The following is a 16,008-nucleotide window of genomic DNA, read 5'->3' as shown; positions in this document are numbered from 1 at the left end:
ACCCCCACCAGATTTAGTTATAAGTTGGCACAGTGCATAGGCCTTGAAAAAATGAACACAGATCAATCGAGAAAACAGGAAGAAGTTATGTGGAACTATTAAAAAAATAAGTAAAATATACAAACTGAGCAGTCCATGCAAAGACAGGAAACATCAAGGACAATGTGACTTAAGGAGCGCTGTGGTCCCATGGTTAGTGAGAGCAGCTGCGGAATGAGAGGTCCTAGGTTCAAGTCTTCCCTCCAGTGAAAAGTTTAATTTTTTATTTTCAGTTTATGTGACAAACTCTTATGTTTTCATCACTTTTTTGGGAGTGATTATCACATCCACAAGAAAACCTAAATCAGGCAAGGTAGAAGAATCTTTTTACCCATTCGCTAAGTGTACAAGTTAGGTGGGACGACAACATATTCCTGTCATGTGACGCGTATGCCGTCACCAGTGTCGTATAGAATATATGAGACGTGTTTTCCTGTGGAGGAATCGGTTGACCTATGACCTTGCGATCAAATGTTTTCGGTTCCCATTGAAGAGGCACGTCCTTTCGTCTACTAATCGCACAGTTTTGCGGTGCGGTCGCAAAACACAGTGAATATGCTAATTGTTATTTTTCCTATCGGAAAACATGTAGTTTCTTGTAACTGATTATGAACAGACAGCATCAAGCGGGCATGTTGACTGTTATATATTAACCACAATGGTCATCTATTGTAATTTAATATCTACATCTACATCCATACTCCGCAAGCCACCTGACGGTGTGTGGCGGAGGGTATGTAGCATTAAAAAAAAGTGTGTTAAAGATAAGTGTGCTTATTTTGGTAAATTAACGTTGATGACTTCCATCTCCTCATTTACTTAATTGATAATTATTTTGTGTTAGTTCATCGCCAGAAATTACGATCACGCTGATGGGCCGAACGCAGCATGAGGCAGAAGGTATTTAATGCTCAACGTATGTTGTTATAATAGTGTAATCAATCCCTGATTCTGTTGCCAAGTGGCCCACCAAAATATTCACTTTTTTGACATTTTTTCAAAAAAATAAAAAAAAAAATTATTTTTTGCCCCCAAGAGCAACACTACACTTGGCGCCCGAACAGGGTCTCGATCAAAAAATAATTTCATGAACGTGTTTAAAAATTTTTCAGTGCTTGTTCTAATAATTGTTTCATTTCTTCATGTGGATGCAATTCAACCGAGAAAGAGAAGTGGGAAAACCTTTTAATTAATTCAGAAGAACAATTGATGAAATTACCAAAAAACGTGAGTATCCAGCCGTATCACCATCAAGACAGCCATAGTAAGTGAAATTTTCATATGCAGTAGTCTTCGTAGTAACGTTGCATCTTTCGAGTTGATCAGAATGTAAACCTGTCTTTCCTTACCTTGAAACAGCTTTATTTCAATTTGTCCATAGTCCATTCTTCTGTAGTTAAATTCAGTGAAACTGTACCATTGTTGTCAGTGCAGCAGAAATTTTTTTTTACAATGTGGCGGATAATTATGCTCAAAACTGGTAAAATCGTGTGATATTTCATTTGTCTGTAATTAGTTGGAACTATCTTGTCTTCTTGGTGTACGTGAACGTCAGTTGTTACTCAGAGTTAAAATTTCATCTTAGGTCCCAGTCATGGAGGTACCTCCATGGTCCCAGTAAGCCATAGCACTAGGTCACAGACAAACGACTGATGACAGTGACAAACAATATCTGTAGCATTTTGACATTTGAAAAATAATTCATGAACATGGCTGACGGCAAACAGCGGACACAGATAAAAGCAGATGACAGCAGTGATGCGAATGAACCTCACTATCCATTACAATCACACGCGATAGGTACATGAGCGGAGGCAGAAGCAGCCTCGACTGAAGATTTAGAAGCTGGTCCTAGTGTGCAAACTATTCCCCCTTTTGAAAAAAATGACTCGGCCACAATGATCGAAGCAATAATGGAACGCAAGTTTGAAAGTCAAAGACAGAGAGAAGCGCAAAGAAAGGAACATGAAAAGCAGGAAAAATTAGATGAAAAGGCCCGCGAAGAAAAAGAGAAGGCCGAAAGACAGCATAATAAAGATCAGGTCCTTACAAATCTGTGCAATTCAGTAGAAGCAGACATAAATTCAGTAAAAGCAGACATAAATTCAGTAAAAACAGATCTGCAAATGGAGATAAATAACCTAAATACACAGTTAAATTTGGTAAAGGCCGAACTAAAGGCAGACATAACAGCTGATTTAAATACCCTGTTGGGTAATGCCCAAAACCAAATCAGTAGTCAGATCACGACCATGAGGTTAGAAATTGACACACAAGTAGAGTCCAAAATAGAGGTTATCTCAAAATGGTTAGATGAAAAAATCGAAGCACCCAAGGGAGAGATAAATTCAAAAGTGATGGAATATCATCAACAAGCTGTGACATTAAAAGAAGATTATAATGCAATCTCTGATGAGGTCAAGGGAGTTAAAACTGCAGTAGACACGATTGAGAATGTTGTTGATGGTCGTTCCTAACCGATTGAGACTCTTAATGTAGAGAATCAAATAAAGAATACTGTTAAGGCACATGCTGAAGCATTGTCTGACGACTACAAAGAGTGGATTAAAAACAAAGACGGATTCATAGAAAACAAGGTCAAGAACGAACTCAGGGAAACTGTCAAAAATGTAGCCTTTGAAATATTTCAGCCCTGGAAAAACACGAGACACGGTCATGTCAGAATTAGGCCAGATAAGACGAATGTTAGCTCAAGATTTACCTGAATAACGTCAACAGATAGTTGATGAAGTTCGTACACTAAAATGTCAAGTTGAAAATTCCCCACATCCCGTGTCAGGTGACTGGAATAATTCACCACGATGTAATGAACAACAGCAGGTACATTACCGTTCACCACTTGATAACACTCAAAATCATAGTTCTATAGAATCACAGTTTAACCAGAGTACCAGCCCACCCACTTTTGTCAGTTTGATGCAGGAGGAAAGCGTGATCAAACATTGTGTTTTTCCGACCTGTCATCCACAGAAAAGAAAAATTCATCCTATAGTATTCCTCCGAAATTTTTCAGGAATTTTTCCCAATAGCTGGAGTGACTGCCAGCGAATACAATTCGTTACTGGATTTATCATAGGCGATGCTGCCCTATGGGGAACCGAAATGGTTGACTCTTGTAAAAGTTACAAAGAGTTTGAACAGATATTTTTAGCTAAATTCTGAAGTTCTGGTGTGCAGCAGCGCCTGAGAAAAGAGGTTTACAACGCTGAAGTGTTTAACAGTAAGCGTGGTAGTCTGAGGAGATATTTTGAAAAGCATATTGCGAAAATCAAGTTTTGGGATTCGCTGATCACCGCCAAAGACGTTACTATGATTCTAAAAACTAAGCTACCAATTACGATCAGAGAAAAGTTAGTAAACGTGTCTGAGGACGATACAGACATCTTCCTATCTGTGTTAGACTCATTAGATCTGATTTACGAGGACGCTAGAGCTGATGTTGGCAACGCCCACTTCAGTGCAGGGGGCCAGCACAATACAGAATACGCAGGCAACAATGGTGGCTGAGCGAAAGCGGGTCACAGCGACGGCCAGTACCAACCCCACAACGGTTTCAAAAATAAACACACTACACACTCCAACAGAAAATACAAAAATAAGTACAATAATGGCCAGAGATACAATCCAATATACAATTTGTCACCACATCAGTACGGACATTTTGTTGTTTCAAGACAATTTAACCATAATGGTCATCTATTGTAATTTAATATGAAAAGGTACGTAGCATTAAAAAAAGTGTGTTAAAGATAAGTGTGCTTATTTTAGTAAATTAACCTTGATGATGTCCATCTCCTCATTTACTTAATTGACAATTATTTTGTGTTAGTTCATCACCAGAAATTACGATTACGCTGATGGGCCGAACGCAGCATGAGGCAGAAGGAACATTATCGTTTTCCTGTTATTTCTGAACCAACTTTTTCTTAAATTGTGTACTGTTGCATTTCTTTTAAAGTCTATAAATCTTTGTGTCCCTTAACTGTTGTTCCAGGTATGACTACATCGCGAATATAATAATGCACAGAAATGATAATGTTTCTCTTATTCAGGTATTTAATGCTCAACGTATGTTATTATAATAGTGTAATCAATCCCTGATTCTGTTGCCAAGTGGCCCACCAAAATATTCACTTTTTTGACATTAAAAAAATATATATAAAAATAACCATTCTTTTTCTTTTTTGCCCCCCAAGAGCAATGCTACAAAGTACAATGCTAGTGTAGTCACAAGTGTTTTGGGGCATTTCATTCAGCACTGAGCATGGGGCTCCATGCCTGCAGAATTGCTGGTGTATTACATTCCAAAGGTGGACCAAGACACTATTAAGCAGATAGTTATAACACTTTGACACACCAGTGTAAATGATGTGGGCTGCATAGTTAGAAGTATTTATAAGCCCTATCTGTAGATATTTGGTTGTCTTTACAGATAATTTTATTCATATTTGTAGCTTGATTTTCAAATACAATATGAAGTTTTTCCTCATAACGTTTATAGGCACAATCACAAACTGTGTACACACACTGAAGTGATGCTAGTCAACAGTCAGGAATGCACAGCATGATGAAATTTAAAATTATATACAACTTTTCACAATATTAATGTTCACTGTACCCAACTGAATTTGTATGACAGTTACACAATCAGCTCAATGTTGTATTTACAGCCTTGAAAATATTTTCTGTGTAGTTTTCTAGGTCTTGATTAATAAAATTTATTTTTCCCAGTGGTCTTCCTTTTGCTACATTTTTCTTCGGCACAGGTACAGATGGAGAAAACGCCATATCAGATGGATCAAAGTTTGTGTAAAGAGCTTCGGGTGACCTGATAACACAGAATAAATCAAACACTCAATTTCTTTCATAATAAGATGTGAAACAATGTGAATCAGATATTAAAAATATGCAATTAATAGTGTTGAAATTTATTACATTAACAGCACCTAATGACGAGACAACTAAAATATTGTACCAAGGTGATGCTGCACTAGCTTACACATAGGAATAACATATAAAGTATTGCACTACATCCATAACTTTCATAAACAGTTATAATTGTTACACATGGTGTGTCAGAATTACTTATGGGTAGATTCTTCGAATGGAAACAATGAAAAGAGCTCAAGTAAACGTATGTCAAAAATCCTTCATTCTCAGGTTATTTACTAACACTTATGTTCAAAGTGTTGTGAGGAAAAATGCGAGTAATAATTAAAATAAATTTTCTTCTGTAATAAAGTGACGTTATTGATACAAGACATTCTATCCTCAATTTTTTGTTTGATATTTGTGTATATCTGAGGTTAATCTGTCTCGAATGTTACTTATCAGGGGTAGTAATGAAGTGCCTGTTAGAAGTGTAAGATAGCCAAGCCATCCAACCTTAATCAAGTTCACTGTCACATTGTTGAGAATTGATTTATAGGACCACAAATTGTAGAGAGAACAATGGAAAGTTCAGGATCAACAATATGGAAATGAAGGATTACTACTCACCACATATATGAGGCACTGAGTCACAGACAAGCTCATTGAAGAAGAATGCACAAAATAAAGGATGATTTATTCCACCATGTACAAACTCCAGGGATTGATCGATGAGAGGATATGGAACAAAAAAGGTCTAATGAACTTTTAATCATCCACTGTTACAGAGACTGCAGTCTAATACACGCTGTACCACGCAGCCACAGTTACAGTATGTGTTGAAAGTGGTTTCCATGTGCCTCAATGCATGTGTGTATATATTGCAGCATAATCCGCCTCGCACACTCACATCTGCCAGGCAGAATGAGTATGCTGCTCCATTATCTCCACATCTGGAATGGGCACTGCATACAATGCTTTTGAGATGGCCCCTTAACCAGAAATCGCATAGGTTGAGATCTGCTGAAGAGCAGGCCACGCAACTGGACCTCCTCGTTCAATCTATTAAGCAGCGAAGACACAACTGAGATGCGTCTGGACATTAATGGCGAAGTGGGCTGGAGCACCATCATGTAGCAGCCAAATAACCCTTTGAATCATCAATGGCACTTCTTCCAGCAGGGGAGGCAAAGTCACCAGCAAGAAACACCGATAGTTCTGGCCTGTTAGGCAGCATGGAAGGAAGACTTGTAACAGAATACAGTCATCAATTATCTCACCCACACATTTCGGTTGCACTGACACTGATGATTCGCAGTCACCATACCAAAGGAGTTCTCCAAACTATCCTACAGATGACTGTTATGAAAGCTGAAGATACCACTCTGCATAAGGGTGGTCTCATCTGTGAATAGGATGGAGGACACAAATCTCGGAATCATGGTTGCCTGGTGAACCTGTGACGAAACTGTTCCTGATGTGGAAAGTCTGTCGCTGTATGGGACAAGGGTAGTAACACCTGTCATGGAGAATGTTTTGTACAGTTGTCTGGCTTATCCTGCACTGGCAGGCCAACTGACTGGTATTGACACAGCGGCCGCCTTCCACAGTGTTAACCACATTTCCCTCCAAGTCATGTGTATGAACATTAGGGGTACATCCTTCATGATTTCCTGCTTTCTGAAATGATCCTGTCTCAGACATACAGTGAAACACTGTTGCAAACATTAAATGCTGTGAGTGTTGTCAGCAGGATAGGTCTCCTGATACAACCTTCCTGGCTGCTGCCCATTGCCATTTGCCTTTCCGTAAGCAGACACCAAGTTGGCAAGCTCTCAATTTGAATGGGGAAGCACTGTGTACAATACTGTATCACATCCACTACAAGATGAGTCAGCATGAGAAGTGAATTGGACACAACATTACCAATTACTATTTCATGAGAGGGCGCTAGGGTGTGAGGTCTGAGGAGCAGTGCCACCCTCTACAAGGAAATTATGCATACTGTGACATGCCTGCAAGGTACAGTGTGTATTAGGCCGCAGCCTCTGTAACAAAGTATGATTGAATAAATGGTCTCTGGTACGGAAACCATGCATTTCTGAGCATAAGCTCATTAGGCCTTTTTTGTTCTGCATCTCTCATCGATCAACCCCTAGGGTTTGTATATGGTGGAAAAAATCACCCTGTATTTCAGCTTTCGGACATAACCCTTCTTCAGAAGTAGAAAACACACACATATTCACACAACTGCAACACATGCATGCATGGCCACGGTCTGTAGGCACTAATGCGTTAACACCCGGAGACAGTGGACACAAGTGTGAGAGTTCTGGTTTTATGAATGTGTGTGAATTTTCTACTTCTGGAGAAGTATTAAGTCTGAAAGCTGAGATATTCTGAGCATTCTTTTTCAGTGTGTCGGTCTGTGACTCAATGTTTCCTCTATGTGGTGAGTAGCAATATATCCTTTCCACAATGTTGCGACAGGATTCAATCATTTGCTTCAGCAGGAAAACACATTCTATAGACTATCTAAGAAGATCCAGGGCTCATTGGCTGCTTGATCTGCCACTTCATTGTGCCAAATTTACATTTTCTGGTATCTAGCATATTATTACCCCCTATCTCAGATGTTGTGGTTGAAGGAGGGTGTTATTGGTGAACTGATTTTTTTTTCCTCCTGGGAACATGCACTTAAAGTAGCCAGAGCAGACGAGCAATTTCACATGTATAATACATTATATGTTCTCCAGTGGTCTCAAGATTACATGTGTATCCACATACTCAACAGTGAACTTTTTCACAAGCACATCTCGAAAACTTAATTGGGACAGTCCGCAGAGCTGCTAAGGTTGCTTGGTTCCTTCCTAAATCTGTTAGCATGTATTGTCATTTACTTACAGTTTTCATGTACGACGTTAAATCTAAACCTGCAGACATATTCTCCTTCTTGTAGTCAAGTAGTTACTAAAATAATAGCATCTAAAAAGGCAATCCCCTCTAAGCCTGCATAAGAAATTATATAATTATTGTTTACAAGCGATAGAGGGTCTTGCTTTTTGCAGATTTTACGTGGATTTGTGGAAAAGTGGCCATTTGCACAGGAGGGAGGGAGGTGGATCAGACAGATTACTGGTAGTTATGAGCCATGTACGAAGTAAGACAATGAGATTTTTTAAATTTTATTTCCTTTAGTAATTTTTCATCATGCACAGGTTTGCCATCTAGTAGCTATGGCAAACCACAGTAGCTACTACAGAAAATACTAAAATTAAAATGTCAGTATATACTTTCTGTTGTGAAATGGTGCCACTGGATGGATAATTTCAGCTCACCTACCTGAGCTTGGAGGCTACAGAGTTCTGTAATCAGTCTCATTGAGGTTTGGCGAAGCACAGCTCGCAAGCCATTGTCATCCAGCAATGACTTCCCTCTCCAACTCTATTCACACGCTGACATCAGGGCCTTGCCTCAGCCTATGTTTCGCTTGTTTATGAGCTACCGATTGGAGCAACCCCTCTTTGACTGTTTCTCAATGCGTACGCTCTTACACACTTTCACTAGCTGCCTCACTTTGAAGAGACACTGTTGTTTCATTAGGATGTTTGCTCTCTGTGTTTTGTTCAGATTTACTACCCTTAATATTGTGCTATATTTCATGTTTTCGTTTTGGTTATTACTGTGGCTACTTTTCTACCACTGTTCTCAAGACTGTCAAGGGGGTAGGGGTGGGGATGTGTGGTGCAGGGGAACGCTGAAAAACTTGTTTCAACTAAGGAGTGGGAAATTAACTGCTTCTCTGTACACAATTCGGATGAAAAGCCCTAATGTTTAATATGTATAAAATGCTTAAGTTGAGACAAAGGTAGTAAATCTTACTACATTTCCCCTCACTCCATGAAGTAACACACGAGTGTTACTCTCATGAAAAATGATACCTTTGGGGGGGGTAAATTAAAGAAATAGATACAGTAGTTGCCTGAACCACCAAGTCTTAAAGAAAAGAGCTTAATTGCATCATATGTGCTATAATTAAAATTAGCAAAAGCTCAGAATGTGCAACCAAAAATGGCCAAATTATTTGGTAATGATGATGGCTTTGAACTCTTTAAAACAGTTGCATTGGCATGTAACACTGTAAAAAGTCTTGATACGGGGTCACAGAGTAAAAAGAAACTAAGCAATTTAATTGCAAACTGTCGATATTATTCTTTCCATATGGATGAAAGTGCTGATTGAACAGATCTTGGTCAACAGTTAATTTTTGTTTACCTAATAATGGATGACTTTTCTGTACATGAAGAGCTACTCGCTTTAGTTTTGTTGATCAGAACAATAGATTTGACATTTTTAACACAGTTTAGAGATGTGTTGACAAAATTGGGGTTTTTTAAAAAGTGCTCTTCAATTTGCCAGCTATGGTCAATAGTGACAATGGCTTCATTGGTCAGTTAAGAAGAAACAGAAAACTTTTGATAGTGTTAGTCATCATGATGCACTGTGTGGAAAAAGTGTCAGAATGCTGTCCGCAGTGAAAGATGTAACAAAAATTATGAATATAATACATGGAGGAAATCTATCACTATCTCACAGAAAATTGAAACAGTTTTTTGAAAAAGTTGATGCAGAATATGGAGACATACTTCTTCATTCTGAAATACCTAGGTTGAGAGCAGGAAAATGCTTAGATTGTCTTTTTTTCCCCCACTTTTACACTTTTCAATTTTTCGAATAGAGAAGTAAAATCAGATACTTAGGAATTAGAAAATAAGCTGAAAGATTCAATTTTTATCACAATTATCATTTCTAACAGATTTTTTCAAATCTTTTAAATTATTTGAATTTACATTTGCAAAGGAAAGGAATGCACTATTCCTGATATGTTTATGGATATTAATGGATTCCAGTGTAAACTTATGTTTTCTAAATTGCAGCTAAAAAAGGAATTTTTGTTTCGTTTCCTGAGCTGTTGTGAATTGAAACAACAATACACGAAAGTAAAATTTTCAAGATTTCCTTCCATGACACTGGCCAACAATGAAAATGTTTACGGTGCAAAAATAGTTAATTCTTATGTACTTCCATCTACTGAGTTAAAAAATCACCTTAAAAATAAGAGATTAGCTCTTGCTTTGGAGATACAGTGACATTTCATTTTTATAGTCAACATTTTCAGTTTGGGGGGGGGGATTTTGTTCTTGGAGTTGGTACCCTGTCCAATAACAAAAAACAAATGCTCTTAAGCTGTTTGTAAGTCATAAACATAGATACTGTTGCTGTGACTGAGTTTCATATAGTTTCTGCTGTAATTAAAGCAGAATTTCTGGTTTGAGAGAGCTTTTGAAGTGTAAAATTCATAAAAATGCCATGAAAATGTGTAAATAAAGTGAATAATTTTGTTACATTTGTGGTGAAATAACATTGTCCTCACAGAAATGCAATCTTATGCTTCTTGCAAAGACTGCCTTTCAGCATTATTTCAGTATAAAAGTAGGGGACCAGGCCAAGTCTTGGGCTCCAGTATACGTCGTAACGCATATTTAGTTACTGCGAGAATGGCTGAAAAATAAGAAATGATCTATAGCTTTTGCTGTACCTATAAACCATACAGATGACTGCTATTTCTGCTTGACTCCATCTATAACGGCAGGATTGTCTATGAAGAAAAGAAGAACAGTTCAGTACCCAAATCTTTGATCTGCTAATCGACCCATTCCGAATTCAAATACTTTAACAGTTCATATGACACTCAAAAATTGTGTGTTTGAAGTAGAAAATGAAGACAGTGTGGAAGAAGGGAATAGGAAGAGGAAGAGGAAGAAGAAGAAGAAGGAGAAGGAGAAGGAGAAGAGCCGAATACGCCTTCCACATTCTGTGACCCCAATTTTGAGGAAAAAGATGATAAACCGCATAGACTGAGTCAAGCAGAATTGAGTAATCTCTTTAGAGACCTTGACTTGTCAAAGGAGAAGGCAGAAATTCTTGGGTCTCGACTGCAGCAACAGAATCTTCTCAAAAGTGACATCACAGTACAGAAAACATCACATGGAACTGCTTCCCTTGTTGGAGAAGAAAAACAACCTTGTTGTTTGCTGCGACATTAATGGCCTGATGAAATCTTTGAATCTGAACCATGCTCCAACTGAATGGAGGCTATTCATAGAATCACACAAGCTGAGTTTGACAGATGTGTTACTTCCTTCTATTCCTGATGGTCACGCAGTCACATGAAGGAGATATATGCAAATATGACAGCCCTCTTGGGCTCAATCAAATATCATGAACACAAATGGAAAATCTGTGGTGATCTAAAAGTCACTGCCATACTCGTAGCAATGCAACTGGGGTACACAAAACATTGCTGCTTCCAAAAGCAGACTGGGCTGCAAGAAATCTTAACCCAAGTGAGAAAAATGTCTTTGCTGGGCCTCTCGTGGACCAAAAGATGTTCTTCTTCTATCCTTGCACATCAAGTTGGGTTTGATGAAAAATTTTTCAAAGGTATGAACCAAGAAGGATGGGCCTTTAAGTACATAAGAGAGAAATTTCTGAAACTGAGTGATGCAAAAAGTTAAGGAAGTAATTGATTATTTTCATTGTTATTAAAGTTAAGGATGGTATTTTTATTGGGCCACAAATTTTAGCACTGCATTTGACCAAGTTTTGGAGGGGAAAGAACAGCAAGCTTGGGAAACCTTCAAGGGACTTGTTCGTGGATTTTTAGGCAACAAAAGAGATGACAACTACAATCAGTTGGTGACAGTGTTCCTGCAAAAATACAATAACCTTGGATGCAACATGTCCCTTAAAATCCATTTTCTCCACTCCCATCTGCACTTTTTCCCCGCTAGTTGTGGAGTTGTCAGTGATGAACATGGAGAAAGATTCCCCCTGGGCATTTCTGTTATGGAACAAAGATATCAGGGCCACTGGAATGAAGCAATGCTTGCGGATTACTGTTGGTCTTTGTGTAGGGATGCTCCGGAATTCCATTATAAGAGGCAAGATAAAATACGACGATCTCATGCAGCCACCAAATGACTCTCTTCAGACCCAAACATCTTCGAGGTATTCTTCCAGCAATTTAGAACTCTTAAAATGTAACTACCATTTAAAAAAATTCAAATAAACTTTTAAGTTGTTAGCATATGTGATTAAAATGTATCTTTTTCTCTTAATCCATTAATATGAAATACTTCCACCTAGTGTGTATCACAGAAACTACAGCTAAGGAAAATTTTTCATTGTCGTGTTTGTTTTTCCCAGCCCAAAATTCGTAAGAACTGACTAATGAAGTGCAGGAAACATTCAATTTTTATTTTTTTATTTATTTTTTGGCCAGTGTTATTGATTAAGCTTCTAATAAGTTTCAAAGTCATTTTAAATCTCTACATTCAGACATTCAGAGGTATAATAAGAGGAGACGAGGCTACAGACTTAAACTGTACACTGCTTTTAAGCCGGCACTGCCATGTTAGGTGCACCACAACATTAGCATGGGTTCGATTCTTGTTCCCAATTTCTGTCTTATGCATGCAACAGTTATTTTAAATATAAAATGTTACAGTGGTTTCGTGAATAACACAGCATCAAAACACATTTTCAGGCATTTTTCTGATATTAAGTGCTTACTGATCTAGTAATAGTATGCATTTCACATTGTTAATGAAATTTTCTTTTTATTATATGTTTTGAATAACTAAGCAGAGCACTATGTGCGGTGAAAGGGCTACTTTTGTAATCCAATATTAGTTCTTTACTATGGACTTATGAAACTGATGTTTGGCCTGTATCTACCTCCCACCCCCACCCCACCCCCACCCCACCCCTAGCGAAAAAGGCTGAGGACATAATGTCTAACATATCTCCAATCTTTTCTTCTTACAGCATTCCTCTAGAGAGATTTTCGAGATGGACTGATACAAAATCTAAAGTCAAATAACAAATATAACAACTGCTGTAAAAGTAAACAGTGTAACCAAAATTCATCCACGTAAAAAAAGCTTGAACGAGTCCACTTATGAATGAAATGTAATGCCCTTATATTTCAGATTATAACGAGAATCCAGAATGAGATTTTCACTCTGCAGCGGAGTGTGTGCTGGTATGAAACTTCCTGGCAGATTAAAACTGTGTGCCGGACTGAGACTTGAACTTGGGACCAGGCCAGGAAGTTTCATATCAGTGCACACTCCGCTGCAGAGTGAAAATCCCATTCTCGAAACATCCCCCAGGCTGTGGCTAAGCCATGTCTCTGCAATATCATTTCTTCCAGGAGTGCTAGTTCTGCAAGGTTCGCAGGAGAGCTTCTGTGAAGTTTGGAAGGTAGGAGACGGGGAACTGGAGGAAGTAAAGCTGTGAGGATGGGTCGTGAGTCGTGCTTGGGTAGCTCAGCTGGTAGAGCACTTGCCCGCAAAAGGCGAATGTCCTGGAGTCTCGGTCCGGCACACAGTTTTAAACTGCCAGGAAGTTTCATACAATGAGAATGATTAGTACACCTATAAATGATGCAAGCTGCCATTTTTTAAGAAAACACTTCCGCCAGAAGTTAATGTTTGGAGCTACTAATGTGGTGAACACTGGTTTCAAGTTTGTGATGTAATGACATCGATCTCTTATTATATCTCCATGGGTGGATATCATTTTCTTTAATAATCTAATAAAAACAGTCTTGAAAGTGTTAGAGCTGATATTCAAGAAGAAATGTGCCGTTTACAAAATGATCTGTTCATGCTATTCAGAACAAGAGAGATGCAGCAATTTCTGAAGTCATGCCACCAGATTGGTATCCAAAATAATTTTTTTATCAACATAAGCTACACTTCTGAAAGTACATTTTCTTCAATGAAGTACATTATATCTGCTCAGCATAATATAGTGATCAATGAGGTATTGGAAAATCAGCATTATTTCACTGCAATACAAATTTAAATCTCTACTGCACTACTTGTCAAGAGCAACTTAAATAAACCTACTAAATGTAAAAACATCTCGTTAATATAAGTACAAGTGTTTGAGACAAATAACCAAATAAAAATCAAAGCTATAGTAGCTTATGTCTTGTGACAATTATGTATGGGGAGCAGGTAGCACTCATGATCCATGATGATTGACAATCATCCCTGCTATTGGCTGGTGTGGCTATGGTGATGCCACTGCATGAGTCAAGTTGAAGGGAGAAGTACTTGCCAGAGGGGAATGGCTCACAAGCCATGCTTTTCCAAGCCTGGTCTAATTCCTGTATGTTAGGTAGTGTCAACTGGCAGATATAATCCTAGTAGGACTGCACATAAATCTTATATGGCTGGAATAGATATGACTAAGGCAACATATGATGCTGAGTGCCTCCAGGGATTTGGTTTTTAATCCCTAAATATGTGGCAACTCCATCACTTTATAGCCGAACAAAATCATTTCTTTAACAGACTGGTGATCCTCATTTGCAGAACAAGTGGATTAGATACACACTTATGACTGAAATTAATGTGTACAGAGTTCTCTGTTGAGAGCACAGATAGAGTTCACTACACCCAATCTTTCAACTGCCAATAGCAATGTGATGCATTGTTCTTACTGGGATGGAAAAGAAACAAACTACTACAAAATTATCTGCGTGTAATACACAATGCATTGAGCATTAGTTTACCTGGCTGAGCACCAATCTGGGTGGTTTTATTTTGGTCACAGATCTGAGGTAGGTGGTATATCCAGATTGAAAGAGTGGGCAAATGCAAACCAGCAAACACTTCTCAGCGAGTGCCAGAGGGCATATACGGCACTCCCTTTCCAGCTGATAGTGCTGGTATGGTCTTTAGTGCAGTGTTAGCACTAGATTTTTTCCAACTGATCGCTGTTGGATTCACCACTTTCTGTTCTGTGTATACTTGAAGTGACCGTTATTGTACCTTAACTGACTGCTTGCATGTACATCAACAACATTATGAAAAGGATAGATTGCTACTCACTATAAAGATGGCAAGCTGAGTTGCAGAAAGGCACAATGAAAAGAATGTTACAACTCTGAGCCCTCGGTCAAAGCCTTCTTCAGAAAGGAAAATGTGCACATACTGACACTTATGAGCATACCTCACAAACATATCTCTGCTACCTCTGGTTGCTCTGGCATTCTGACTGGAGACAGTGGTCACGTATGGATAAGAAGCACGTGCTTGTGTGAATGTGTGCATGTTTTCCTTTCTGAAGAAGGCTTTTCTCGAAAGCTCAAATGTATAACAGTCTTTTTGTCATGCCTGCATGCCACTCAACGTGTCATCTTTACACTGAGTAGCAATCTATTCTTGTCATAATGCAACCTGTACTTTCCATTGTTTGGTCTTGCATGTATACTTGTGTGCACTGGTTTTTGTGTTCATTTCTTATGCCTCAGTCTGTGTTGTTACATTACCTGTTTGTACTGGTTTTTTAATAGTCGAGGCAACTGATATCATAAATATCACTGGCTGTAACACATTATATGCTTTCTGGCATCAGTCTTGTTATTTTTATCTTTTGCATTCATTTTTCTCCAGAAAAAACTGCAATCATAGCTCCAGATTACATGGTTGCCTTTAGGGTGGGCATATGCTAATGGTTCCATACACTCAGTTCTTGCTTTTTGAGAACATCTGAATGAAATTTCCCATATGTTAGAATTTAAAGCACCACACTGGAGTTGGAATGTAAGGACAGACTTTCAATCAAGTCGATGACTTCAACCTTGATATACTTCGGCAATTTATGAGAACTGAATGTGAATATGAAGGCACAAATTTTTCAGATGTTCACCATTACCCTTCTTCATAATATCCTACCTTAATCACTCCTTCATTTTTCCATTCTTTTTGCAGGTTCTGTATTTCTAAATGCATAAACTTTGTGCAAGCTACATTCTTCCTAAAATTAAAGAGAGCTGAGCAATGCTGCTTCAACAGAATACTTGTTAATTCTCTGAACTCAGTAAGAACTGTTTCTTGACATGATATCTCCCCTAGAAGTGTACCAATGTGAGTGTATTTATCATACTTTGAAAAGCCAGGTATTTGCTCAGCAGTTGTTGAATATAAAAAGGAATACCTT

At 38.3% G+C, this 16,008-nt stretch overlaps 1 protein-coding gene across 2 annotated transcripts in view; it reads right to left on the bottom strand.

Annotated features, from left to right (window-relative positions):
* Nucleotides 1-4,480: 4,480 nt before the first annotated feature.
* Nucleotides 4,481-16,008, bottom strand: part of LOC124794961 (nucleolar complex protein 3 homolog) — a 108,551-nt gene continuing 97,023 nt past the window's right edge. For both annotated transcript variants that reach the window (XM_047258680.1, XM_047258681.1), the window contains exon 14: nucleotides 4,481-4,888. In XM_047258680.1, coding sequence (XP_047114636.1) covers nucleotides 4,708-4,888 — 181 coding nt within the window. In that variant the 3' untranslated portion in view covers nucleotides 4,481-4,707. The remainder of the gene's footprint in view (nucleotides 4,889-16,008) is intronic.

Source organism: Schistocerca piceifrons, chromosome 4 (genome assembly GCF_021461385.2).
Source record: "Schistocerca piceifrons isolate TAMUIC-IGC-003096 chromosome 4, iqSchPice1.1, whole genome shotgun sequence".
In the NCBI taxonomy this organism is placed as follows: Eukaryota; Metazoa; Arthropoda; class Insecta; order Orthoptera; family Acrididae; genus Schistocerca; species Schistocerca piceifrons.
This window is presented reverse-complemented; position numbering and strand designations above follow the sequence as displayed.